At 38.3% G+C, this 26,861-nt stretch overlaps 1 protein-coding gene across 2 annotated transcripts; it reads left to right on the forward strand.

Moving 5' to 3' along the window:
- The first annotated feature begins 553 nt into the window (after positions 1-553).
- LOC104226676 (bifunctional riboflavin biosynthesis protein RIBA 1, chloroplastic-like) lies at positions 554-7,189 on the forward strand. Of its 2 annotated transcripts, none has more exons than XM_009778706.2 (7): positions 554-755; positions 3,011-3,383; positions 3,503-3,724; positions 4,201-4,523; positions 5,669-5,798; positions 6,255-6,551; positions 6,722-7,189. In XM_009778706.2, exons 1-7 carry the CDS (start codon positions 715-717, stop codon positions 6,977-6,979), a joined length of 1,644 nt encoding a protein of 547 aa, XP_009777008.1. In that variant the 5' UTR covers positions 554-714; the 3' UTR covers positions 6,980-7,189. The 2 variants fall into 2 exon arrangements, with proteins under 2 accessions (XP_009777008.1, XP_070001771.1); XM_070145670.1 differs by lacking the exon at positions 554-755 and adding an exon at positions 935-2,093.
- Positions 7,190-26,861: the final 19,672 nt, after the last annotated feature.

Here is a 26,861-nt window from a genome sequence, read left to right on the forward strand (position 1 = left end):
TAACTGAGTTATTCTGCTGCAATGTATATAGGTGGACTGTATTTTTGTGTAATTCTCCCAATTTAAACTGGCCAGTGAATAAATAATTCATGTTGTGAGTTCGAGTCTTCCCAAGAGCAAGGTGAGAAGTTCTTGGAGGGAAGGATGCCGGTGGTTTATTTGTAAACAGCCTCTCCACCCCAGGGTAGGGGTAAGGTCTGCGTACACACTACCCTCCCTAGACCCCACTAAGTGGGATTATACTAGGTTGTTGTTGTTGTTGTTATATAGTATAGGTATGATATTGTATAATCAATAGTAACGAAAAAGTAAATAATATATTCGGCCAAATATTTATGTAAAGATTCAAAATAAACCTCGTATTTTTCTTTTTTTTACTTTGGTTCTCATTTCTTTAACTTTTCTTTAACCCACAAATATATTACTAGTAGTTTAATAGAATTGTCCTACCATATCATCTCTTGGCTTTTGAATTGTGAAATTCCAACGTACTTGTGAAAGCTATTTGTGAATATTTATCGCAAAAGAACATTCTAATCCAACGGTTCATATTCAAAGTAGTCATGATCCCTAAACAGTGGCGGTGGTAGACTTAACAGCTCAGTGAGCAGCTTCTCGTAACTCCTTTTTATCCATAATATAACTCTCGAGCTTTCTTCATTTCTATCAAAGATTAAAGCTTTTTACTCAATTAGGTCACCATATAATATAATAATGGCTTCAATTCAAACTTCAATGGGTTTTTCCCGTCTGCGGTTAGTTTTCTTGAACACCCTTTTTCTTAATTGTTCCAAAAATATCAAGATCACTGGAATTTTGCTGTATTTTGGCCATTTTATATAACCCCATTTCTTTTTTTATTATATTTAATTCCAAGAGTTTTCTAAAGTTTGTTCCTTTATTGTATATTTGTTTGTGAGTGAATATGCTGGCTATGGAAAATGTGCTTATGTAGAAAATTTATGATAAAAAGATGGAATCTTTTGTTGTGACTGGTTATGCCTCGCTTTAACAATAACACGATTAAAGAAATGAGTACATTTTTAGAATGGTAATGATATATTTAGCTGCCATGTATCGAGGAGGTCACGGGTTTGAGCCGTGGAAATAGCTTCTTGCAGAAATGTAGGGGTGAGACTGTGTACGATAGAAGTGGTCTGGCCCTTCCCCAGACCCCGAGCATAGCGGGAGCTTAGTGCACCGGGCTGCCCTTTTTAATGATATATTTAGCGAATGACAATTATGGAAGTAGGATGGTTTGAAATGCAGAACAGACAAATTCTGTATGCTTTTGGATAAAATATGAGGATAGAGTTTATTTATTTATTGAAGGAGACAGGGTTTGAATATATTGAAGCAGAAAAAACCACATTACAAAGAATTTACAGCTATACTGTTGTACTTATTCTTTGAGCTGTCATTGATGCAGATTATTATATACAAGGACAAGCTCATTTTTATATTGTTTTTGTCAATGATACCAAAGACGAAATGAGTAGAAAACCTGCAAAGGTTAATTTGGGTTTAAGCGCAACTTGCAATTAAAGTGCCTCATTTAGTGTAGAAAGGTGCAAATGAAGAGAGTGTGTGTACACACAGATATGCTGCACTGAGCTTCAGGTCAAATCCTCTGCTGCAATTATCGCTGTGGAGCCTACACTGAAGTGCGGATTAAGCTAAGCGAGGTGCCAATCCCATGCTGCACAAGTGCACTGAAGATTGGTGGAACTTTAAGACTAGCTGCAGTAATGAAGTCGAGGATGCATTAGAATAATCTAGCTTGAGTTGTACGAATGTGACAGCGCAGTATTGCAGTACAGGAATCAGACTTTGGTAGAAAGTGATTCATTGACTTGCATTTTGTTATATCAAAGGTCAAGGTGTTTGTGAGTTCATTGGGTGTCTTATTTCTTAACATGTCGATGTTACCACCCAATTTAAGCTGGTATGTCCTTACAAGATAAAGAAGCTGGAAACCACTCATATTGATGGAGCTTCATTTCCATAGTGGTTAGAGTTGTGAACATCCTAGAGTGAAAAAGCACATATCTTGAGTAATTTGCGATCATTTTTATGCTCACCTTACTTGTTAGGTACCTTTGATTTCTATCTCTTTTGGAGTTATCAGAAGATTTACTCAGTTAGACTTGTAAATCAATATGTGACTTGCCATGTCGAAAGGTCCCAAGATTTTTGCCAAGAAATAAGATGTTAAGGATGTATATTGAATTCAATCATACAAGATTAGATTGAAATTTGAATAATGATTGAAGGTATTATATGCCGTGTTGGGATAAGTTTGAGATTTAGAGGATTCTATTTTAGGAGTACTCTTAAGTATCCTAAAAGACAAATTGTTGAATATTGGATCGGAACAAGCCCAAATGAAGTGAAATGGATATGGAGATCCTTATAGCCAAGGCAAACTAGCTTGTGATTGAGGTATAGATGTTGTCACTTAAATATGGTCTGGAACTAGGGGTCCAAAAACGACACCTCTCCCCATATTGCTGTCCAACTTCTAGAGTTTAGGTTACACACTTCAATTTGTGTAGGTCTGCAAATTTTGAGTGTGGATTCCAAGTTGTGTTGTCAAGCTGACAACTTCAATTTGCTCCACATGCGTGTAAAGTTCCTGAGATGACTGGTATTGCAAAACTTTTGGTTAGAGGATTATTGAAGCAGACTTGCCAAAACTTGCAATAATCATGTAGAGATTAGCAAGTTTTCGATTTGTGATGAGATAATTTTGTGTTCAGTGATATAAATATGTTTATTCAGGGGTTCCTAAAAGTTTTAGCTCTGGTGGTTTTTCCCGTTATACATTGTTTTGTGTGGTGCTTATATGGAAATGATCATTTTTACTTGATAAATGGAGAAAAGGAACTTCCTAGAAATTGAATATTTTAGCTCATATAACAAATCAAGTATTTTACCTCTGGCTTGCCATTTTGTCTTCTAGTATCAGGCTTCAGGTATAATTTTTTTTTCATGTTCTCCTTCTTATTAGATCCTACCATGCTCTATATTTTCTCAATCCAACTACAGCAAACTACAAATCAGATTTATCATCGCTAAGTTTGGCTAGAAAGTTGCCCTTCAGCTTCAAAAGTGGCGGCAAAATACTAAGGGCTACATTAATATCAGGAGAAGACAATGTTTGGTCTTGTTATAGCAACCGAGGTGCAGAAAATGGTTCTTTTGTTAATCATGGAGCTGGAATTCAACAACAACCTGATACAATAGCTGTCGGAACACCAACCGCCGAAATAACTCCAAACAGAAGTGGGTTTCTCTCTGGTGATGATGAATTTGACCTCGATCATACTGCTGAAGGATTCTCTTCTATTCCCGAGGCTATTGAAGACATTCGTCAAGGCAAGGTTGGTTAATACCCCCCCCCCCCCCAAACCAAAAAAAAAAAACACCGCGTGCCTCTATTTGTGGAGGAAACTTCAAAACTTATACTTTCATCTCTTAGTAATTTGGAAAAGACTTGCAGATGGTGATTGTTGTAGATGATGAAGACAGAGAAAATGAGGGTGATCTAATAATGGCGGCAGAATTAGCGACACCTGAAGCAATGGCCTTCATTGTAAAACATGGAACTGGAATTGTGTGTGCAAGTATGAAAGGTGAAGATCTAGACAGGCTTCAACTTCCACTGATGGTGCCACCGAAAGAAAATGAGGAGAAACTCTCTACTGCTTTCACTGTTTCTGTGGTATGTCCACTGCTTTTTCTTTATAGTTCTAGAAGCTACTATCCGGCCCGAGAAACAAGATTACTTTTATATCTGTGATTAGTTTCCTCAGCACCAATCTTTTAGTAAGAGTATGATGCTGATTGTGTGAGGTCGATGTTCATTAGAATCTATGATTGTTCTTGGGCTGGTCCAAAAGTAATGTTTGTCATATATCGAAGTTAAATACATGTTGGAAACATCGTCCAATAGCTGCTGTTCTGTTGGATATATTTATGATCAGTTAAACAGTGGCTGAGAGCAGTTATTTTCCAATCATATTACTTTGCTATTTTGGCTTGAAAATCTTTTGTTCACTTGTCCTGGTAGCAGCTCGTAATTTGGTTGAGTTGCTCTGTGTTCATAACCATAGGGCATGTTGCTTTGCTATTTATTTTGTGTCGCCATCTCAAATTTGTCCCAGCCATTGACACATATTAGTTGGATATGATATATAGGATGCAAAATATGGTACCACTACAGGTGTATCCGCTCGTGATAGGGCAAAAACAGTATTGGCTCTGGCATCCAAAGATTCAAGACCTGAGGATTTCAACCGGCCTGGCCATATTTTCCCACTCAAGTATAGAGAAGGAGGGGTGCTTAAAAGAGCTGGCCATACTGAAGCTTCTGTTGATCTTGCTGTTTTGGCTGGGTTGGACCCCGTTGCTGTTCTTTGTGAAATAGTGGATGACGATGGTTCCATGGCCAGGTTGCCGAGGCTTCGGCAATTTGCTGAGGTTGAGAACCTAAAAATTATATCCATTGCCGATTTGATCAGGTAAAGACTTGATAAATGCAAAATTAGATTTAACAGCTTTCATATTTCAGAAACTACATAGAGAGAACTATATACTGGAATTTCTAAAAATTTAAAATTATTTATAACTTTTTTAGAAAATCGTGATTAAGGAAAAGGTTCTCTCTCCCAAATACTGATTAAGATTTATAGCCTGTTTGGCCAAGCTTCTCCAAAGCCAAAAGCATTTTTTTTTTCTTTAAAAAAAGGTGTTCTTTTTCAAAGTTGAAGTGTTTGGCCAAGCTTTTTGAAGGAAAAAAAAGCGCTTTTGAGTAAAAGCAGAAGCAGCTTTGGAGAAGCAAAAAAAAGTAGCTTCTCTCCAAAAGCTCTCTTTTGAAAAGCACTTTTGAGAAAAATACACTTAAAAGCAATTTTTAAAAGCTTGGCCAAACACTAATTGCTGCTGAGAAGTGTTTTTCAAATTAATTAACCAAACACAAACTACTTCTCACCAAAAGTACTTTTGAGAAAAAACACTTCTCAAAATAAGCTGATTTTTGCAGCTTGGCCAAACAGGCTATTATAGTGAGAGTGTTGTCTTATAAAATGGGACTGAGGGGAGTACCTATTATTGTAAGTTGAAATCTCTTTTAGCAAGAGAACATAGACAAATCCCACTTGTTCCTTCACTGCGAAAGACATTGTTTTCTTTATTGTCTGGTGTTTGGCTATGCCAATTCTTTGGTATAAGTAAGATTCCATGTGGATGAGAACCGCTCTAGTTGTCATTTCTTTTGCAAGTCATCCATAACCGTAAATTTACAGAAACATATTAAAAATATATTTCAGATGTCAGGACTGTGTTATACTCATTGCATGATTCTGAATCCTTAATGCATCTTTTACGGGTTGAAAATCTTCATTCTGCATTGAATTCAACGTGAGAAACGGGAAAAGACGGGTGAAAGGACAAAATGATGATTTGTTAATCAGGCAAATGGTTATAGGTCTAGCATGAAATGCACAAGTCTAAGCCTTTTCTGAAGCCTATTATTAGCTCCAAGTCTTTTTAGTATAGTGACACTAACCACTTAATATCAGGTTTCAAGAGCACTTTGTAAAGCCATATCTTTCATAAGTAATCTTAAGTCAAGATGACAAAAAGTGTTTTCCATATCCTATGGCAGATATAGAAGGAAGAGAGAGAAACTGGTGGAGCTAGCTGCTGCGGCACCAATACCAACAATGTGGGGACCTTTTAAAGCCTACTGTTTTAAGTCTGTCTTGGATGGTATTGAGCATATCGCCATGGTCAAAGTAAGCAAAGTTGTGATCAGACCGCTGAATAAACTTCCTTTCATTTTGTTACATTGCTTTACAAGCATTTACAAGTAGTTGTAACTTGTATCATCCCCCCTTGCTTCTATCAAAAGAACCAACAAGGGGGAAAGCAAATTCAGAAGTAGGGAGATCAAAGACCACACTAACACTAGCAATATGAACTGACCATGATCTCAAATTTTCTCTAATTCGTGTGCCTTCTCCATTTATTGGACTACAACAACAATCCAGTGGGATCCCACAAGTGGGGTCTGGGGAGGATAATGTGTACGCAGACCTTATCCCTGCCCTCCAGGGCAGAGAGGCTGTTTGGTAAAGGCCCTCGGCTAATCTCGAAAAAAGAAAAAGAAACTGTAATGCTGTCAATACATGATATATTTGCATAGGGTGTATCTTTCTGATTAATCTTGACAAGGTTCATGATTTGGATAGGGTGATATCGGGGATGGTAAAGATGTTCTTGTCAGAGTGCACTCAGAATGTCTCACCGGCGACATATTTGGGTCAGCGAGATGCGACTGTGGTAAGCAGTTGGCACTTGCAATGAAGCAAATTGAGCAAGCTGGAAGAGGCGTGTTGGTATATCTCCGTGGACATGAAGGACGGGGAATAGGTTTGGGGCATAAACTTCGTGCTTACAATCTTCAAGATGATGGGCACGACACGGTTGAAGCTAATGAAGAGTTGGGATTACCTGTTGATTCTCGGGAGTATGGCATTGGTGCACAGGTATTGACTGAAAGAAAGTTATCTTCTTTTTATTATGAAATAAAAATATAAAATTTGTTGGCTAGTAGTAAAAGAATTGCAATTTTCTTGGGGCACATGTTAATAGCAACTTCTCCGGTTTATGCTGTTTTGTTAACTTCGATGCTTGAACGTCAATGTATTGATTTCAGATACTTCGAGATTTGGGTGTTCGTACAATGAAACTGATGACAAACAACCCTGCGAAGTATGTTGGGCTCAAAGGATATGGTCTGGCAATTGCAGGTAGAGTTCCGTTGTTGGCGCCTATAACTACAGAAAATAGAAAATACTTAGAGACCAAACGTGTGAAATTGGGGCACGTATATGGTTCCGATGGCAATGGCCACATCAATGGTTCAGAAGTTGGTAGAGCGAGCAGCGATGAATTATCTGACAATGCTGCCTAAGAATCATCTGAACATCCTCAGCAAAGGCATATATTGGAACTGAAGAAGGTTGATCTTTAGCTGATCTGATTTGGGATTCAATTCTTTGACTTACATTTCTGGTAGCTGTTTCCAACATTTTTCGTTTAGCCCTGTTAGTTAATGTACTACTTTTCTTTTTCTCTTGTAAAAGATTTGAAAGAAAAGGTGATTACAAAAGCTTTTAAGTAACTTTTGTGTAAGATAAAGTTGATTATTACTTGTTTGGGACAAAGGCTGTCACGACCCAAAATTCACTAATTGTGATGGTACCTAACCCAACCCGCTACGCAAGCCAACCAACAATCAGCACAATCCAAATGAGATTTGTAAGAAAACAGGAAAGAATTATCTGAACTTTTATACAATAACCCAAGGACTGATAATACAAATCATAAGCTTCTAAAATTTAGAATTTACAAAAGCTGATACGAAATAAATACATCATTTGTTCGAAATATATATAAATAGATTTACAAAATCTAAAGTTACGAAGGACAAATGACAGCTATGACTGGAACGCAAATACATTTTCGATGCCAGCTCTCGCCATACACAGCAACTCCAGCCCCAAAATTTGCACGCAAGGTGTAAAAGTGTAGTATGAGTACAACTGACCTCATGTACCCAATAAGTATATTGTCTAACATTGGTGAAGAAGTGACGAGGCTTTTTAGTTAAAAGATACACACTGTTATAATCTACTCAATTAAACTTACACAAAAACAATACAAGCAATACAGGGGAGAGTACAAGAACAGATATACAAAGCAATAGATGATACTAAAAGAAATCACAGTCAGTTTCCTCCATGTCACAACTAATCCTCTTCTTAAAGCAATAACCACCAAACGAAATAGTAAAATCCACAAACTTTCATAGTCTGAGGAAGGTACTCAAAATATCAAATCAAATAGCACGACAACACCCTTTGTGCATTTATCACATCCTCACAGGATATATAGATGTATTTCAAATCAAATGACACAACAACACCCTTCGTGCATTCATCTCATTTTTACCAAGCATAAACATAACAATACCAACCAGGTGAAAGAAATGCCAATAACGGTAACAAAAAGGTAGAAAAAAACACAGGTAGTAGTACAAAATGAGGCACATTGTATGGGCAATGGTAACAATTTAAGTAGGAGGCACAAAAGTGATGATAGAAAGTAAGATAGGAAAATATAAATTTTACCGACTAACATGGTAGAAGGCTTATACGAAAGTGCAACAAATGAGAAACGACCTAGACGTAGATATAACAAAGAAGAAAGAAATCATGATATTTACAGGTTAAAGATATAGAAGGCATGGATAACACAACGACAATTAAAATAGAGGACAAAAGCAGAACAACAATGACAAGTTACGTAGAAAATATAGGTGCAATAGTAATAACTCAAGATAAAGGCATAAATGTATACGCAAGGAAAAGATAGCACAATATAATGCATGTCTCTTGTCCTCGCCTGCACGGAAACACCCTTCGTTCCATGAACACATGATAATATAAAATAATGGCACGACATCACCTTTCGTGCTTTTACTCTCATCCTCGCATGATAATGAAAATAAAATGGCACGACATCACCCTTCGTGCTTTACTCACATGAAACGACATCCCTTCGTGCTTTACTCACATGGCTCGTCATCACCCCTCTTGATTTACACTCTTCCTCGTCAAGAACATGTATATCAATAACAAGCAATATAGGAAGCATGAATAATATCAAGGAGAGTGATTAAGTGAATATTCTAAACGAACATCAATCACATGTTTCAAGCCAATAACAATTAAACAAACCTCAAGATCCTTATTGTTCAAGTATCTCCACAAATCTCACAAATGATCTTCAACTCAAGTATATAATCCAATATCTCAAGAATACCGGTTGTAGCAATGTATTTACGTTAAGTATAATGACAATCGAATTTAGCACATCAGTAATTTTACAAAAGTCTATCAAATTTAATGAAGTTATAATAAGCTAAATCATGGTTCCTAGCATTTAATCTTCATATTCACCTTAATCTAGAAGCCAAGTAAAACATAAGGTAAGAAGGTCACATAATCCTACAAGTCACAATTAATCGTATAATCTACCCCAAGCATGATTAACCCTGGCACATGCATATACGCTCGTCACCTCATATATACATCACCCCCGCATGTAGCAAACAATATCAATTAGTAGGAAAAATTACTCCAACAAAGTTACGCAAGACACTTACCTCAAACAAGCCTAAATCAATACATTAGAAGCGTCATCCCGCTCCAATCGACCTCCGAACTACTCGAAACTAGCCAAAAGCAACTCAAAACCATCAAATAATGCCATAGGAAGCAAACCCAAACGATAAAGGTTGAATCTTTACACATTTACTCAAAGTCAACCAAAAAGTCAAACCCGAGATTGCACCTCGGAACCCGATAAAACTCACAAAATCTGACAACCCATTCAATTACGAGTCCAGCCATACAAATTTCACTCAAATCTGACTCAGAATACATGTTCAAAACTCAAAAAGTCACTTTAGAAAAATTTAAACAAAAATCCCCCAATTTCTCTTTCAAAATCATCAATCAAATGTCAAAACCGAAGATAGAATCATAAAATATAATCAAATCCAAATGGAAAACATTTACCCAACCATGTGGTGAAAATTGCCTCCAAAATCGCCCAAATGTGAGCCCCCAACTCAAAATGTGATAAAATAACTCAAAGGTCCGAAATAAAGTATTTATGTGCACTACCCTGTGGTACTCTAGGCAATCGCGATGCACAATTATTATGCTACCACAATTAACTCTACGCATTCGCGGCAATACCCTCGTGAACACAATGAAGCACATTGACAGACCTCCACGAACGCGGACAAACCATCGCTAAGGCGATGAAGAACCCATCAAGACTGACCAGCCTCGCTCAACACTACGCGAACGCGTGGTCATGATCGCGAACGCGAAGACTTAAAGCCTCAAAAAGTGCAAACGCGGTACTGAGCGCGAACGTGAAGAGAAAACATCAAATTACCCCACATTGCACTACGTGATCGCGTCTCAATCTTTGCAGTCGCGAAGAAGACTAGAACCAACAGAAACCAGCATAACTAACATGGCCCAAAATGGTCCGAAACCCATCCAAAACTCAACCGAGGCCTTTGAGACCCCATTCGAACATACCAACAAGTCTCATAACATAACATAGATAATGCTGTATTCTGGCCCGGGCCCGGGCCTTAGTGGGCCTAACGGGCCGGGCCTCGCGGTCCCGGGCTTCGTGGTCCTGGGCTCTGGCGGTCCCGGGCCTGGCGGTCCCGGTCTTCGTGGGCTAAATGGGTGGAACCAGCCCGTGACGGGCCTAAGCCCACATGGTCCTGTGCTTAACGGGCCGGGCTCGTGGGCTTCGCGGGCCTAGCGGGCTTTTTTTTTTTTAAAGGCAATTTCTTGTAGTATCATGGCTATATTAAAAATATATATGTGGTATATATGTAGATCTAATTATTAAAGTGCTTGACGAAAAAGAAAATAACAAAACAATAGTAAAACACTAAATTGTCATGCATAATATATTTTCTTGTAGTATATTATATTGTATCTTATGTATATATATTCTCTTATATATTTTCTTGTAGTATATATATTGTATCTTATGTATATATATTCGCATAATATATTTTCTTGTAGTATATATATTGTATCTTATGTATATATGTTCGCATAATATATTTTATTGTATCTTATGTATATATATTCGCATAATATATTGTCTTGTAGTATATATATTGTATCTTATGTATATATATTCGCATAATATATTGTCTTGTAGTATATATATTGTATCTTATGTATATATATTCGCATAATATATTTTCTTGTAGTATATATATTGTATCTTATGTATATATATTCGCATAATATATTTTCTTGTAGTATATATATTGTATCTTATGTATATATGTTCGCATAATATATTTTCTTGTAGTATATATATTGTATATTATGTATATATATTCGCATAATATATTGTCTTGTAGTATATATATTGTATCTTATGTATATATATTCGCATAATATATTGTCTTGTAGTATATATATTGTATCTTATGTATATATATTCGCATAATATATTTTCTTGTAGTATATATATTGTATATTATGTATATATTGTAGCTTATAAATAATTCTAAGTATAGACAAAGAAATATTGCGAAAAGAAGCTCATGGGTAGAAGCAATAAATTTTATTACCAAAAATGGCATATCTTTCTTAGTCATCCTTCCCCCAATGGAATGAGCACAACAAGGTACTAATACCACCATTAGAAGGAAAAAAACTAAGGAAGATGTGCCAAAATACAAGTTACATATTAGTCTATGTATTATCTCTAACAAATCTCATAAATCCTTCAAGGTTCGGAGGAGGTTGCGTTGGTGGTGGTGGAAAAGAAGCTTGTTCATCACCACTTCCGGGCGAAGCCGAATCCTCCGCAAGTTCCGCTATCATTTCTTCATAAGCTTCATCTATCGCCGGTTGTGCTTCTGCAATTCCAAAGTTTCTTCTTTCCGAGCGGATCCAATCTCTAAACAATACTGATTTTTCCAAGCTATCCCTCATAGACGCTCTATGATCACCTATTTGCAGTCTTGCTTGACTGAAAGCGCTCTCTGATGCAACAGTTGAAGCTTGAATTGATAAAATATCCCGAGCCATCCTTGCAAGAACAGGAAAATGTTTTTCCCTTGCCTTCCACCATTCCAAAAGATCAAAAGAGCCGTCTGGATTCTCCTTTTCAAGTCCCTGAGACAAATAAACTTGAAGCTCATTTAGATGTGAAGTTTCATCATAATTTTCACCTTGAGACCCCCTGAACTCCGTCCAAGATTTAAGAGCTTTTAAGCCCGCAACTCTTTTAGACGATTGTGAGCTAGACGAAGTAGGGGTTGGAATAGTTGGCCTAGCATGCTCTAAGGTAAGGTAAGCACATAACAGTAATCATCTTTGCTAATTCTTCACGATCTCTATTTGGATCGTAATATAAAATACCTCCGGTGACAGTGTTAATTCCTGGTTGAACTAGATTTGAACCTGTACTAGGGTTAACCGCAGAATCTACACTTGTCCCCTCTAGTTGCGCTTTCATTTGAAAAAATCTAGCCTTATCTCTAGGGTGTGTTTTTATGTGCCTAGTCAAACTACCCGTGCCGCTACGGTCTCCAGTATATTTATGCACCATTAATTTCCCACAAGTTTTACACTTAGCCTTATTTTGTTCTCTTACTTGAGTAAAAAAATTCCAAACTAATGATGTTTCTAGGCGTTTAGCAGGTTCTCTATTAAAAGTAGGAGTTTCTACAGGTGGGTCGACCGGTGCATCAGTTGGGTTATTAAGAGGACTAGTAGGTGTATCATCTAAATCCGGTGCTTGGGTTTCATCATCATCCTCATTTTCCTCATTATTTTCTAAGATGGTTTCATTAGGATAAAGAGCATTCATAATTTCATCATCTAATCTTTCACCTGGTGCAACATTATGATAAAATTCACTATCGGTAAATTGAAAACAAGGGTGATCACTATCAAGAATTACGGAAGGAGGAGGACGTCTAGGTTGGCGACTACTTTCAACTTGCTTATCTTTTCTAGGTCGGGGAGCCGGGGGAAGGGTAGTTGGTTGGCCACTACTTTCACCGGTTTTATCTTTTCCTTTACCAAACATTTTTTTCAAAGTAAATGCCATATTAATTATAATTATGCAAACTAAACCACACAAAAATATATTCTAAAAACGTAAGAGTTGAAACGAGTTTACCGGATTGCCGAACAACTTCTTGAAAATTGAAAATCGTTGAACACTTGAAAACTTCAATTCAACAACTTCACAATTTTTCACGAAATTTCAACAATAAATTAAGTAATTGTAGTAGAGAGATTGAGAGAGATTGAGAGATATTGAGAGATATTGATGAATTGGTGAATAAAAATGAAAGAATGAGGGGGTATTTATAGTTGAGAAATGGGGAAAAGTGTAATTATATAAAGTTTGGGGGCCAAATGGCCAGTTTAAAACTTAAAAATGGTCATATTTTCAGCCCAAACGGCTAGATTTTAAATATGGCCTTTGGAGAATTTTAAATTTTTTTTTTTTTTAAAAAAACAAAATAGCCGTTGGGCCCGTTAGGCCCGCCAGGACTGGCCCAGGCCCGCCTGACAGTCCCGGGCTAAACGGTCCCGGGCTCGTGGGCTCATTTTAGAAGACCGGCCCGTGACGGGCTTCGGAGGACCACCAGGATCGGCCCACCCAGGACCGGCCCACCAGGCCCACCAGGCCCGTTAGGACCGCGGGCCCGGTCCGGTCTGGTTCAGGCCCGGCCCACCGAGCAGCCTTAAACATAGACTTACTCAAGGCCTCAAATCACGCATAACAACATCAAAAATATGAATCACGCCTCAAATTGAACTTTTGAACTTTCAACACCAAAACTCGCGCCTAACCATATCAAATCAACTCGGAATGACCTAAATTTTGCATTAAAGCTCCAAATGACGTAATGAACCTATTATAACTCCCCGAACTAAAATTCAAACCCGATATCATAAAAGTCAACTCCCGCTCAAACCTATGAACTTTCCAAACCTTCAAATTGCTAACTTTCACCAATTAACGTCAGAACCTTCAACCAACATCCAAATGCAAATCCGGGCATACGGCCAAGTTCAAAATCACCATCTAGACCTAAGGAACCATCAAAACTACGATCCAGGGTCAAATACACAAAAGTAAAACTTGGTTAATTCTCCCAACTTAAAGATTCCTAGTTGAGAATTATTCTTCCAAATCGATCTTGAATCACCTGAAAACCAAAACCAATGATTCACACCAATCATAATACATCATATGAATCTACTTGAGACTTAAAACAGCTGAACAGAATGCAAATACACAAAATGATCGGTCAGGTCATTACATTCTCCCCCCACTTAAATATACGTTCGTCCTCGAACGTGCCAAAAGTCATTCCAAATCCATCAAATCAAGGTGTAACCTTACCATGCATATACCCAGGGGTGATCCCACTTTTCCCCAATCCACTTAAGTCCACCAACTCAACATAACCGAAGATTCTTCCTTTCTATAAACCTTGGATCCCAATTTTCAACATCCGAAATTCATTATGAGGCCCAATTCTCACCTACATACACTGCAGAAGTCTGAACAAACTGTACCAAACCATAACCATAACCCAAGATGTAACCACATGACATACGACATAACTCAGATACTCACTGCAATAACTTCTGACCACAATAGCTGCTCAAAAACAAATTCGCTAGCGGTAGTAAACCTCATATCAAATAAAACCTCATTCAAAACCTTCGTACATTGCTGGAGATGAAAGAAACACACAGAATTTCATAACCACTCATCAGATCATCAAGTCAAGAAGCTCACTCGTCCGACAAGGATCATTGCCAAATTCTGAGCGAAAATATGGTATTATTCTCCCAAACATTTCGCATCCCAATATGATAGTGTAAATCTCAGGTCTAGAAACCTCATCTCCACCAATACAAGCAGCCCAACTGACAAGTTGCACCAAAAGAAATATGGATCCCCACATAATACGGGCACCAAACAAGTAATAATTCATACATGACAGATAATAGTAAGGAAGTTAAACAAGAAAGCTACTAAGCAAGTTAAATAGGTGGGGTAATATTAACATTTTCCTATGAACTATTTTCAAATAAGTAAAAGCAAAGCACATGAAATAAGCATAAAGAGTTACATCTCATCATTGTACTGTTGCAGTGCGCAACCCAATCCAATCATATCAATCCACATAGGGGTAGCTATCGAGCCATAATGCTCGGGCTCACTGATCACATGTGCGTCAACATCAAGCACGATGGAGTGCACAAATATAACTATGGGAAGGTGATTAGGCATAAAATAATACTAAGAAAGACAAGCACAACTATGGTGCAATAAGCAAATCAACATCACGAGGTCATCTCGACCATAATGCTATATGGCCAAAACGGAATTACAATATCCGTGCGAATAATCATGTAACCCTCACAACTTGTCATAGCATAGGAGAGAAATACATAATAATTCACAATCAAGGAATAGTATGCCTATCTGAACCTCATGAATACCAAAATCTCCATATACTATCTCAACACCGCAACTCAAATGGATGATGCGTCACTCATACTCCATCAACTTACAGAAAAATACCCAGAAGTCAAAATACAATGCACATGCCAACATGCACACTCTCCTCCGGCAACATCAAATAGTGCCAGCATTCTCTTAAACACCTTAAATCGTCTGTGCCATCAAGAACTCATATCCTCCCCTTCAAAACTAAGATGAAACCTTGAACTAGCAACTTTAAACCCCACATGGCGCACCAGCACTAACATGCTAACTCGTGAAAATATGAAAATCTCATGATCAACTCTGGATCACAAACATGACGAACAACCGAGAACTTTCCATTTAATCCAATCTAGGAGAATATCACCACATGTAATATACCTTCTATACTTGTAGAAAATATCAACTCCAGTCATGGCCATAACCATGGTGAATTCTTCGGAACCCATTAACACATAATCAAGTCATTAGAACTGATCACCTCTAACTCAACCGAGTCACGCAGACAACAAGCCAAAAGCAACCCAATCCGATATGCTCACTCTGAAGGAATATTATGCAAATTTGAATCCATTTCTTGCATATCTTTAATATTTCCATGTAGAATCATCATTAACATAGAAATACTGTAGATCCAGTCACCATTCACTACCGATCTCAAGCCCTATTCATTCATAAATTTAGGAGTCCTTAAATGCCACATATGATCTGAAACTCATTAGAACCTTCTCAATAGCCACTCACCTTACTCTGATCTTCAATACCTAGCCAACACACACCGAGTAACCCGCACTTCACCAGCACATGACTATTCAAAGAAACAACCAAGCAATCCCTCAGCCCGAAACCTGATACAACGCATGACTCTATAATCCGATCATTGATAACAAACTCCCTCACTTAGATCGAAGCTATAGTACATACCGACGACAATCCATAGCACCATATCTTCATAGATGCTCTTATCCTGTACTATGATTCAGCTGAATACTTTAAAAACTCATGCAATGCTGGTCAGAGAACACTCTGCCAAGCTCATACCTATCCTTACAATAGTAAAGCAAACCTTCCCAAATGCTCTAAAGAGATAATACACACACTCCACCAAATGGAAACCTCGTACGAAACAGACGGTCTAAACCCATCACGCAGGAGATAACCCCTAGCCGTAATCAAATCAACACCTTACCAAGAACCCACCATAATCATATCAAATAGGCCACCAGCTAGTCTTCCCAAGTCCGTGCTTACCAACCAGATACAATAATCCACTTCTTACCACAATTAAATGACTAAAAGATATATCACTGCATCTACTCCCAAGACTAGACCACACATCACGACGATAATCAAACATCTATAGCCCTTCGTATTTCATCTGATGCATCATAAACTGTACGCGCATAGCTAATACTAGGTGCACAACATCGCATATGAACAAATAGGAAGAATCAAAATCGTAAGTTTCAAGCTAAAACATGGTTGCACGATAAGGAAGGAAAGAAGGAAAATTTTCCTAAATGCCATGTAGCCTCTCGAAGATAACTATGGATGTCATCATACCGATCTATGTCACACCTCCTTTTTCTACCCCCGGAAGGGCATATAAGGGAGTTTTTTTCAATTTAAGTGACAATCGAAGCGGAATTTATTTATATTAAAAAAAAATAGAGTCGCCACTTGGGATAATTTATGGTGTCCCAAGTCACCGGTTAAAATCTCGAATCGAGGAAGGTTGACTCTTATTTATGGTCTGCGAACACAGAAATCTGGGTAAGAAATTCTGTTAACCTAGGAGAAGGTGTTAGGCATTACTGAGTTCCGTGGTTCTAGTATGGTCGCTTTGATCATACTTGGCTTATTAAAATTGTCTAATTACTTATTTTTAAAACCTATGTGCATTTGCCTCTTTTAATTAAGAAATTATCTGAAAACAGGGCACACGTATGTGTACCCATTTGTTTAGCACGTCAAAAACCATATCACGCGAACATGTCTACAATTAATAACACTTTGTTATTATTAAGAAAGTTTAGTCGAAGTTGCGTAAACACATACCTCGATTTATTTTAAAATTCGTAATTATGTCACGCGAACGTGTACACAATCACGATAATAGATTAAGAGCGTACCCAAAAGAATACTAACGATATGAATTACTTGTAAAACAACAGAAGAAAATTATACTTCCTCGTCTCAAATAGCATCGAATACTATCACATATTTAAAAAAGCCTACTGCAGCAAACTTATCATGATCCAAAATACAAAATATTGGAAATTAAAATTTGGAAATTAGTAAAAGCAACGGAGAATAGAAAAATCATCCAGAACGACGCTTAAACTGACTTAGAAAGTTTGGAACTTCCTAATATTATAAGAAGTGCAAAATCACAACAGCATATCTTTGATAGATTTATATCAAGTGCAAGATGAACAAACAAAACTAACCATAAAATAAATATTTCAACAAAGAAAATACATTGTTGAAATATATCCATGTTAAATACCATTCAACAAAAGAGGGCATAGGCAAGCTGGAAAATAAAGAAGGCAAAGATGCAGAGCCTACCCATTGAAAGCAAAGAAACAGTTCAAAGTGCCAAATAAAGGTCGGACGTGAATCAGAATGGGCTTCACTCGACAGAAAATGGCACCTGAATAGGACCTCGGACCATGACCTTCAACGACCTTAAAGCTTGCCGGAATACTCGAACTAAACTAGTGACCAACGAACAGAGCATAAGCTGTTGTTGCGTTTTGGCTTTGTTTCAGAGAAGAAGAGAAAGCTTAGGAGCGTTCATTGAGTTCTGCGACTGTCCCTTACTTGTGAAGAAGATGATGAGGAGTTCTTTTTGTTTTTTTGTTTGTTCGCTGCTCAAGATAGGTTCTCGAGAAAATGAAGCTCAACAGTTAATTTCCCTTTTTTCATTAGGCATTAGATCTCTTGGGTAGGGATTCTAGGGGTTCTTGGCGTTACTCCATGAAGAACAAAAGGTCCTGAAGGTTTTGTGTGGTCCAGAGATGAAGAAATGGCTGCTATTGGTTCTCTAATGGGGAAGAAGAAGAACGGTGGGGGGGGGGGAGGTCCTCTTGGTCTGTGCGGTTGGTGCTCTAGGTCTAGGTCTCTAGGGTTTCTTTGTTTCCATGAAGAAGATGAAACCTAGGGTAACAGCTGGAATTTTTTGAGCTGAAAAATGGTTGGGCGTGAAGAAGATGAACGACGGGGGAGGGGGGCGGGGGGCTCGAAGAAGACGATCTTCGGGGTGGGGGTCTATTTTGTGTATTGCGGCTGATTTGATGCCTAGGGGTCTAGGGTCTTAGGTTATCTTCTTTTTTTTTTATATGTTTATGGTTTTAGGATTATATTTAGGCTAGGGGGTATGGGCTTGGAAATTATGGGCTATGTCCGAAAATTAAGCTTAAAAATGGGTTGTTTGAGCCTAAATTTTATTTTTTTTCTCTGTAAACAAGACTAAAAATACGACCTCATTTAACAATTAATCCTATTTAAGTAAAATAACTATTAAGATAAGACTAATCGTTAAAACAAACTTTTTTTTTGGTATTTTCAAATATCATATTAAAATAAAAATAAGGTACTGTTTTTTGTATTTTTTAGTTTTTACGAAAAGTAATAAACTAAAATCAACTAAAAAGAAGAGATATTTTTTTTGTAATTTTCATTTTTTATAAAATACAGTAGAAGAGTCAAAATCTAATTGAAATAACTATATTAGACCTAAACTAAATATTTATATGCTAAAGTATGTAAAATCTTGGGGAGGGTCAAAAATCACATGTCTATAGTTGCCCCTCTTTTATTGGAAACACGAAGAGTTTTCAGACAAATAACGACTAGACAGGTTTTTTGACTCGGCCCTTATTTAGAGAGACCAAAAACTAAAAGAAAGGAGAATGTGACTGAACCCTGGTATCTGAGCTGCCTACATATCCTTGGCTATAAAGGAATCATGCCACGTGTAGTTCAGAAGTGAATGAGGTGATAGAGTGTATCGAGGTGGAGAGCCGAGTGAGGTTCCATTCCGTCGAGGTTCCGGTCTGCGGTCCTGTTATTACATCAAATAAAAAAATTGAAAAAGACTAATTAAGCATGTCAACTATGAGTTACAAGATTCCTATCTATAAGTCTTCTGAAGCTTGATCTTGAGTCTTGAATGGTTCTTCATGCAGACTTTAGATTTGGACCTTGACGCTTGCTAGCTGCAGGTGCTAGTTCATTCTTCTTCAACTTTTTCGGATCAAGACCGGACATGCAGTGTTTGTGACCTTAGCCATGTCTTGAGAAGCTCACATCTTTCATCTACTTCTGCATTTGGATTCACTTCTTGCTTTTCTTTTTTATTTTATTCTGAATTGTAACTAACTTTTGTTGATCATCTCGAACCGTTGACTCGCATTCTTGCCGCAAGCTTCTGCTACTTCTAACTTGAACTGAACTCTGAAATGACTTCCCTTGTTCTCTAGGTGGGTTCCTGATTGGCAAAACTTGAACTATATTCCCTTATTCTCCATGTGGGCGTCTGATTGCCAAAACTTGAATTGTATTCCCTGTTCTCCAGGTGGGTGCCTGATTACCAAAACTTGAACTGTATTCCCTTATTCTCCAGGTGGGCGCCTGATTACCAAAACTTGAACTATATTCCCTTGTTGTCCAGGTGGGCGCCTGATTGCCAAAACTTAAACTGTATTCCCTTCTTCTCAAGGTGGGTGCCTGATTGCCAAAAACTCGAACTGTATTCCCTTTTTCTCCAGGTGGGCGCCTGATTGCCAAACCTTGAACTGTATTCCCTTGTTCTCCAGGTGGGCGCCTGATTGCCAAAACTTGAACTGTATTCCCTTGTTCTCCAGGTGGGCGCCTGATTGCCAAAACTTGAATTGTATTCCCTTGTTCTCCAGGTGGGCGCCTGATTACCAAAACTTGAACTGTATTCCCTTGTTCTCCAGGTGGGCGCCTGATTGCCAAAACTTGAACTGTATTCCCTTCTTCTCCAGGTGGGTTCCTGATTGCCAAAAACTCGAATTGTATCCCCTTTTTCTCCAGGTGGGCGCCTGATTGCCAAAACTTGAACTGTATCCCCTTGTTCTCTAGGTGGGCGCCTGATTGCAAAACTTTAACTATTTTCCCTTGTTCTCCAGGTGGGCGCCTGATTGCCAAAAACTCAAACTGCATTCTCTTGTTCTCCATGTGGGCGCCTGATTGTCAAAACTTGAATTGTATACCTTTGTTCTCCAGGTGGGCGCCTAATTACCAAAACTTTAATTGTATTCCCTTGTTCTCCACGTGGGCGCCTGATTACCAAAACTTGAACCATATTCTCTTGTTCTCCAGGTGGGCCCCTGATTACCAAAACTTGAACTGTATTCCCTTCTTCTCCAAGTGGGTGCCTGATTTCCAAAAACTAGAACTACATTCCCTTGTACTCCAGGTGGGCGCCTGATTGCCAAAAGCTTGAACTATATTTCCTAGTTCTCCAGGTGGGCGCCTGATTGCCAAAAACTTGAACTGTGTTCCCTTGTTCTCCAGGTGGGTGCCTGATTTACCAAAACTTGAATTGTATTCCCTTGTTCTCCAGGTGGGCGCCTGCCATTACAACAAAACAGACAAAACAAAAGAAGTTTTTCTGCCCCAATTTGGTACTGGAAACATCTGTGAGTGTTAATCGAATCTTGTTATCAAAAGAGCTATAAGAACTCAAAAGATAAATCTCATTATCCAGGATAGCCCTGAAAATTAAAATTAAATTTCATCTTAAGAGTGAAAACTTCAGAGCTAAATTCAACTTCCTAACGGTGAAACTTATTCTAGATCTCATTATCTTATGAAGGTCTTAAAACTAAGTCCCATTATCCAGGAGGGTCCTAAAAATTTACAATTAAATCCCATTATCCAGAAGGGTCCCGAGAAGCCGAGAATGAACTTACCTGAGCCATGCTCTCTTCCTGGAGGATCTCTGCAAAACGAACAAATTTTTTTGCTCCTGAACCATGCTTTTCCTCATAGAGGGTTTCTGCATATCGAACAAATTTTTCTTTCCCCTTCTCAAACCGCCTTTGTGCTGACAAAATTTGGGCATGACACTTGAAAAAAAATTCTAACTTCCAAGCTTTAATTTGGACACAATTTTCATCCCTGTTTCAAACAAAAGAAGTTGTGAGTTTATGAATATGGTGGTTGGTTTGTGGCATTGGCCTTGAGGTCTATTGCTCCTTCACTTGCCATGATAACTTTGAGTTTCACTTGGAAGACCTTGCTTGTTATTGGTTAACCACTTTCTCTGTCAACCTTATCACAGAAAATACCTTAGATCCGTTTCAAACCCAATGTAGACATGTGATTTTTGACCCTCCCCAAGATTTTTCATATTTTAGCACGTACATATTTAATTTAGGCCTAATATAGCTATTTCAACTCATTTTTACTCTTTTACTTTTATTTTATTACAAGAAAATGAAAATTACAAAACATAGGTTCATTAATGTTTTGTAGTCATTTCTTAATCTTGAAAAAATACCAAAAAAATAATTTTATTTTATTGGTCAGTCTTATTTTAATAATTATTTTTACTTAAGTAGAGCTAATTAATATTTTTGATAATACTTTTAGTTAATTAAGCTAATTTTAAACATAGCTAGTCATAAAGGCCCAAGTTTCTAGCCCATTCCTTAAGCTCAATATCCAATACCCATTAAGCTAATCCTGGGGACCCTTCTAGACTCTTATTTGGAACAAAAAATAAATAAAAAGACCCTAAGGACTTAACACAAAAAGACATAGGAACTAATTGGCAAAATACACATTAGACCTAGACCTATACATATGGGAAGTAAGGCCTAAAAGAAAGAGGAGGAACGCCTAAAGAAAAAAATCAGCCGCTGGAGATAATAGACAAGAGCTTCAGCTCATCTTCTTGGACAGACCTTTCAACCATTATTCTAAATCTTGCACCCCCAAAACCTTGAATTCATTTTTCATCTTCTTGAACAAAGACTAACGCCAAAATCAGAAAAAGGGGGAGGGGGGGGACAAAAAAACAGAGAAAAGAAGGACTGAAAAAAGTTGCTGCGCTGCAGAGACATCACACCCTCACCCCCCCCATCAAACCGTCTTCTTTGAACCCATCCCACCCCATCTCCCAGCATCCTCACGCTCACCACACTATACACACACAGTCGCATCTCCAAAGGAAACCGAGCAAATTCGAGGTGCCGACGAGGCCCGTCGTGGAAGTTTGTCGCGGTTCCGGCGAGCTCCGAAATCCGGGTACAGTTCCGGTTGTCGACTTTCTGTTGATTGCAAAAATCAGATCCGAATCTATGTTTAGTAAAATCATTGAGGTCTGTTTCCTTGTTTCATTGGGGTTTTTATTTAATTCATGAATCTTAGGACTTATTTTTGGAGGAATAACTTTGAGCTTGAACGATTGTTATTTTGAGTGTTCTTTATTTTGGTATCTTAATGGATTTACGGCACTGATTTGAGTAGATAATTTGGTTTAATAGCGATTATTCTCTGTTAAATGAATGTGGGTTGTTCGGAGGATTAACTTCTAAAGTTAATTTTATCTTAACGTTATTTTGACTGATGTTTGGTTGTTTTGAGTTATAGATACAAATCAATTCTTTAGAATTTTGGGATGGTTCATAGGTGTATCATTGTCTAGTTATTATTGACCACAAGCAATTTGTTTGTGATGATGTGCATTTTTTTGGGACTATGTTCTTTGAGTTGCGGATTTTTTCTTACTGTTATTGATTGCTAGTTTATATATATAGTTTTAATTCTATGTACGCATAGTGAGTAAATAGAAACTTTATGATCTCTGGTTCGTTAGTAAGTATGGTTTACCCGATGGCTTCGAGTTCGATGCTTTTTGAGCTGAATGTTTGGGTTAATACATGTTTCTTATCCTAATTATTTTAAGAATTAATAACTCGTGAACATGAATAGCTAATGTAGAAAAAGGCCTTGAATTTTTGTAGTTTGCTTTAGTTGAGTACAATCCTTTGAAATTGGAATCGAGGCGCACCATTTAGTTGAGTTTCCATGGCCCTCGCAAAGTTGCAAACACGTAGTTACTTTAGGCATGTTATTTTTATAATATTACCTTCCTAAACTCGGGTGGCATTTATGTGACCCAAATCCAAATCTCAATAACATTAAATAAAATGCGTTTTGGACCGCGGGTGCATTTATGTGACGTGGTTCAAGACGTATTTTAAATGACGTTACAGTCTTCCTTTAAAATAAATAAAAACGGTTATAAAGTAAAAATTGAACCATAGGTTACAACATGTATTAAAATCAGATAATGAGCCAATAATAATAGTTGAGCGACCGTGCTAAAACTACGGGACTCGGGAATGCCTAACACCTTCTCCCGGGTTAACAAAATATCTTACCCGGATTTTTGTGTTCGCGGACTGTAAAACAGAGTCAATCTTTCCTCGATTCGGGATTAAAACCGGTGACTTGGGACACCATAAATTATCCCAAGTGGCGACTCTAAATTTTAAATAAAATAAATACCGTCTCAATTGTCACTTTAAGTTGGAAAAAACTCCCTTATACACCCCTCTCGGGGTGTAGGTAAAAAGGAGGTGTGACAGCTCTAGCGACTCTGCTGGGGATCGAACGCAGAATCTCTGATTCAGGGTTCAGAATTCGAGCTTTGATGAATTGTTATATTTGGCTTTATATGTTATCTGATTTTACTACATGTTTGGGCCTAATGTGCTAAATGTTGCTTTTACCGCTTTGATATTATCTGAACTGTATATAAACTGCTACGAAACCCTTCTCTTCTCATCTTCGGGGATGTGCACACTGGCCATAACTCCCTATTCTATTATTATCATACCTTGAAATAAGAAAGAGGCTCGAACAAGTTACTAAGCCAGATGGCCTTTTGGTTCCCGGTACATAGCCCCTCCTCGGCTGGAGTTGTCCGCTCTGGTGCACAAGTCTAGAATAAATACCCAGGTTTTGAACCTAGAATAACTCAGCCTCATGCAGGATCATTAGTAGGAACGTTTGTTTGCATCATGTGCATTTGACTTTGGAAACTCAACACAGGGGTTGGGTCTGTCTAGGACAGGTGTAACCGAAATGAAAAGACTATCCTGATACATCTTACTTGCTACTTGTGCATTCATTTGCTTAGAATTTGCATGTTGACCGGCTTATAGGGGAAAATTTGAGAGAAGGAAAGTCAATGTGAGGGCGGAGAGAGATAACTGTCTGTTTTTGGAAAACCAATGTCCAAAATATACTAAAACTCTGCCGAAATTTCGAAAAAAGGTTTTTGAAAATAGTTGGTTTTTGTTTTGTCAAAATTGCCCGAACTATGCCAGTTTGATTCTCACTGGATGTGGGATACGTAGGCAACCCCCATCGGGTCCAACTTCCCTTTTGCAAAAATAGCCCAAAAAGAACAAAATTTTATTTTATTTTAAATAAGCACGGTGATTCCATGTTTGTCTAAAATAGCCGAATGTTCCCAAAAGGACACCGGAAGGCTGTTTTAGCAAGAACAACCACCCTTTGGTCTTTTGTTTATTTCTTGGCCGGTTAGCAAGAACAACCTTACAATCTTCTCCCCGGAAGTGCTGAAAGGCCATATTTGCAAAGTCGGGTTTTATTTTCAAAATGAAAATTTGAAAAAACAGTGTTAACTTTTCTTGAGTCAAATGAGTCATCACCCTAATAAATCTGCAGAATGAGCACGAGTCAAAATTGCCAATAACAGTCATGAACAAGATCCCTTTGGAGTTGCATATGTGGTGGAAAGATCTGGATAAATCAGGGCAAGATAAGGTCGGTCTATACTTGGGAGGTCTTACCGGGTTATTGAAGATCAGGCCTAGAGGTGACATCATAAAGGCGTTAGTTACGTTCTGGGACCTGGCCCGCAACGTGTTTCATTTCTCATATTTTGAACTCACCCCAACTTTGGAAGAAATAGCCGGATATATTGGGAGCACTGAGGTTCCTATGAGACACAAATATCTGATTGCTCCAAAAGTCGTTGTTGTGCACAGGTTCCTAAATTCTTTAAAGATAAGCAGGGGGTCCACAACCCAGATTTGGCAGCTGGTTTTTCCACTCCGCAATTTATATACCGGAGATACGGTCACATAAGAGGGTTTAACAATCCAGAAAACAAAATTTGTAGCAAAGGGAATCGCCTCAAATGGGAAGAGCACCGGTGCTTTGCTTTTATGGTAGTATTCTTGGGTCTTCTGGTGTTTCCTAGGAAAGATGGAAATATTGATATACGGATAGCTGGGGTCGTTAGTACCTTGTTTACTCAGGCCAAAAGCACCCTCGCACCCATGATAGTAGCTGAAATCTTCCGCGTTCTCACAGCCTACAAAGCCGGAGGAGACTTTTTTGAAGGGTGCAACTTGTTGCTACAAATGTGGATGATTGAACATCAATGTCATCGTCCTCAATACATGAGCTATGGGTCGATAGAGAAAAACTGCATAGAGGAATTTTATACAAGGGTCGACGGGTTTAGCCTGCCAGAAGGGGTCACAGAATGGCTATCACATCTCCGTTCCATCACTGCAGACCAAATAGAATGGATGTTTGGGCAGCTTCTTATAGATGAAATCGTATACATGCCAACTACCGGACCTCAATTCCTCCTGATGGGTCTTAGAAGTATCCAACCTTATGCCCCATACCGGGTTTTGAGACAGTTGGGGAGATGTCAAATAGTTCCAAAAGATGAAGAGCTTAGTGCTCAGGCAGTCGAGATTAGTCCTGATGGTCAGTTTTATGAAGCAGCAGTCCGCCAGATTTGGAGTGAGTGTCAGTACCTGACGGCAAATACCTGTGTGCGTGATCTATCCAAAGGTGAAGTTTCACCAGGGTACCTTGCTTGGTATAAAAAGTAAATTGAGTTTGGAAGGCCGGCCAAAAGACCCTATCTTCAAGAATTTGTTGAGGTATCACAAGCGCAATGGGATTGGTTGGCCAAAAAAAATGAATATAGGTCTACCATAAGCAAGCTGGAGAAGCAAGTCAAGGGCCTTCAATTCGAGAATGGTTTGCAAGCCGCCGTAGATGTGGGTGAGAAGGAAAAGCTAGCCAAGGAAAATGAAGCCCTTCGAGCCCAGATTCGGGAAATGAAAATAGTAGCTGAAAATCCCGCCAGGAGTGCAAAGGATGAAAAGCTTATAAAGAACCTTAGGCAGAAGGTGAGTGAGTATGACTTCGATTTGAACAAGGTAGAGGGCGAATTAGCAAGGGCTCGAACAAAGCTGGCTAAAAATGCAGAGGAACGAGAGCGTTTGGTTAAGAAATTAAAAGAGAAATATGACAATGAGGTTGTGGGTTGAAGAAAAGGGTCACCATCTTTGAGAACAAAATGATCAAGCATGCAAAAGACTTTAAGGCAGAAAAGGAACACTGTTACGCAGCGATGGCATAGTTAGAAAGAGATTTGCAACAACTTCAAGAACAGAATCATGTAGCCGAACAAACTTTGGAAGCCAAGGCCCAACAGATTGGGCGTTTGTTGCAAGAAAATGGTGTCATACGAGAGAGAGTCAGAAGGATCGCCGACTACATCGCGATGAAGTGTAGTAGCTGTGAGGATATGACTAGATCCATGTTCCTTACCACCATGATGACCTTTGTCCGCCAGATAATGGAAGATC

The sequence above is a fragment of the Nicotiana sylvestris genome, chromosome 5 (genome assembly GCF_000393655.2).
Source record: "Nicotiana sylvestris chromosome 5, ASM39365v2, whole genome shotgun sequence".
NCBI lineage: Eukaryota > Viridiplantae > Streptophyta > Magnoliopsida > Solanales > Solanaceae > Nicotiana > Nicotiana sylvestris.

Coding starts and splice junctions, on each gene's coding strand:
- LOC104226676 (XM_009778706.2), top strand. CDS start 715: ATGGCTTCAATTCAAACTTCAATGGGTTTTTCCCGTCTGCG. Junction 4,524..5,668: donor TCCATTGCCGATTTGATCAG/GTAAAGACTTGA, acceptor ATCCTATGGCAG/ATATAGAAGGAAGAGAGAGA. Junction 6,552..6,721: donor AGTATGGCATTGGTGCACAG/GTATTGACTGAA, acceptor TATTGATTTCAG/ATACTTCGAGATTTGGGTGT.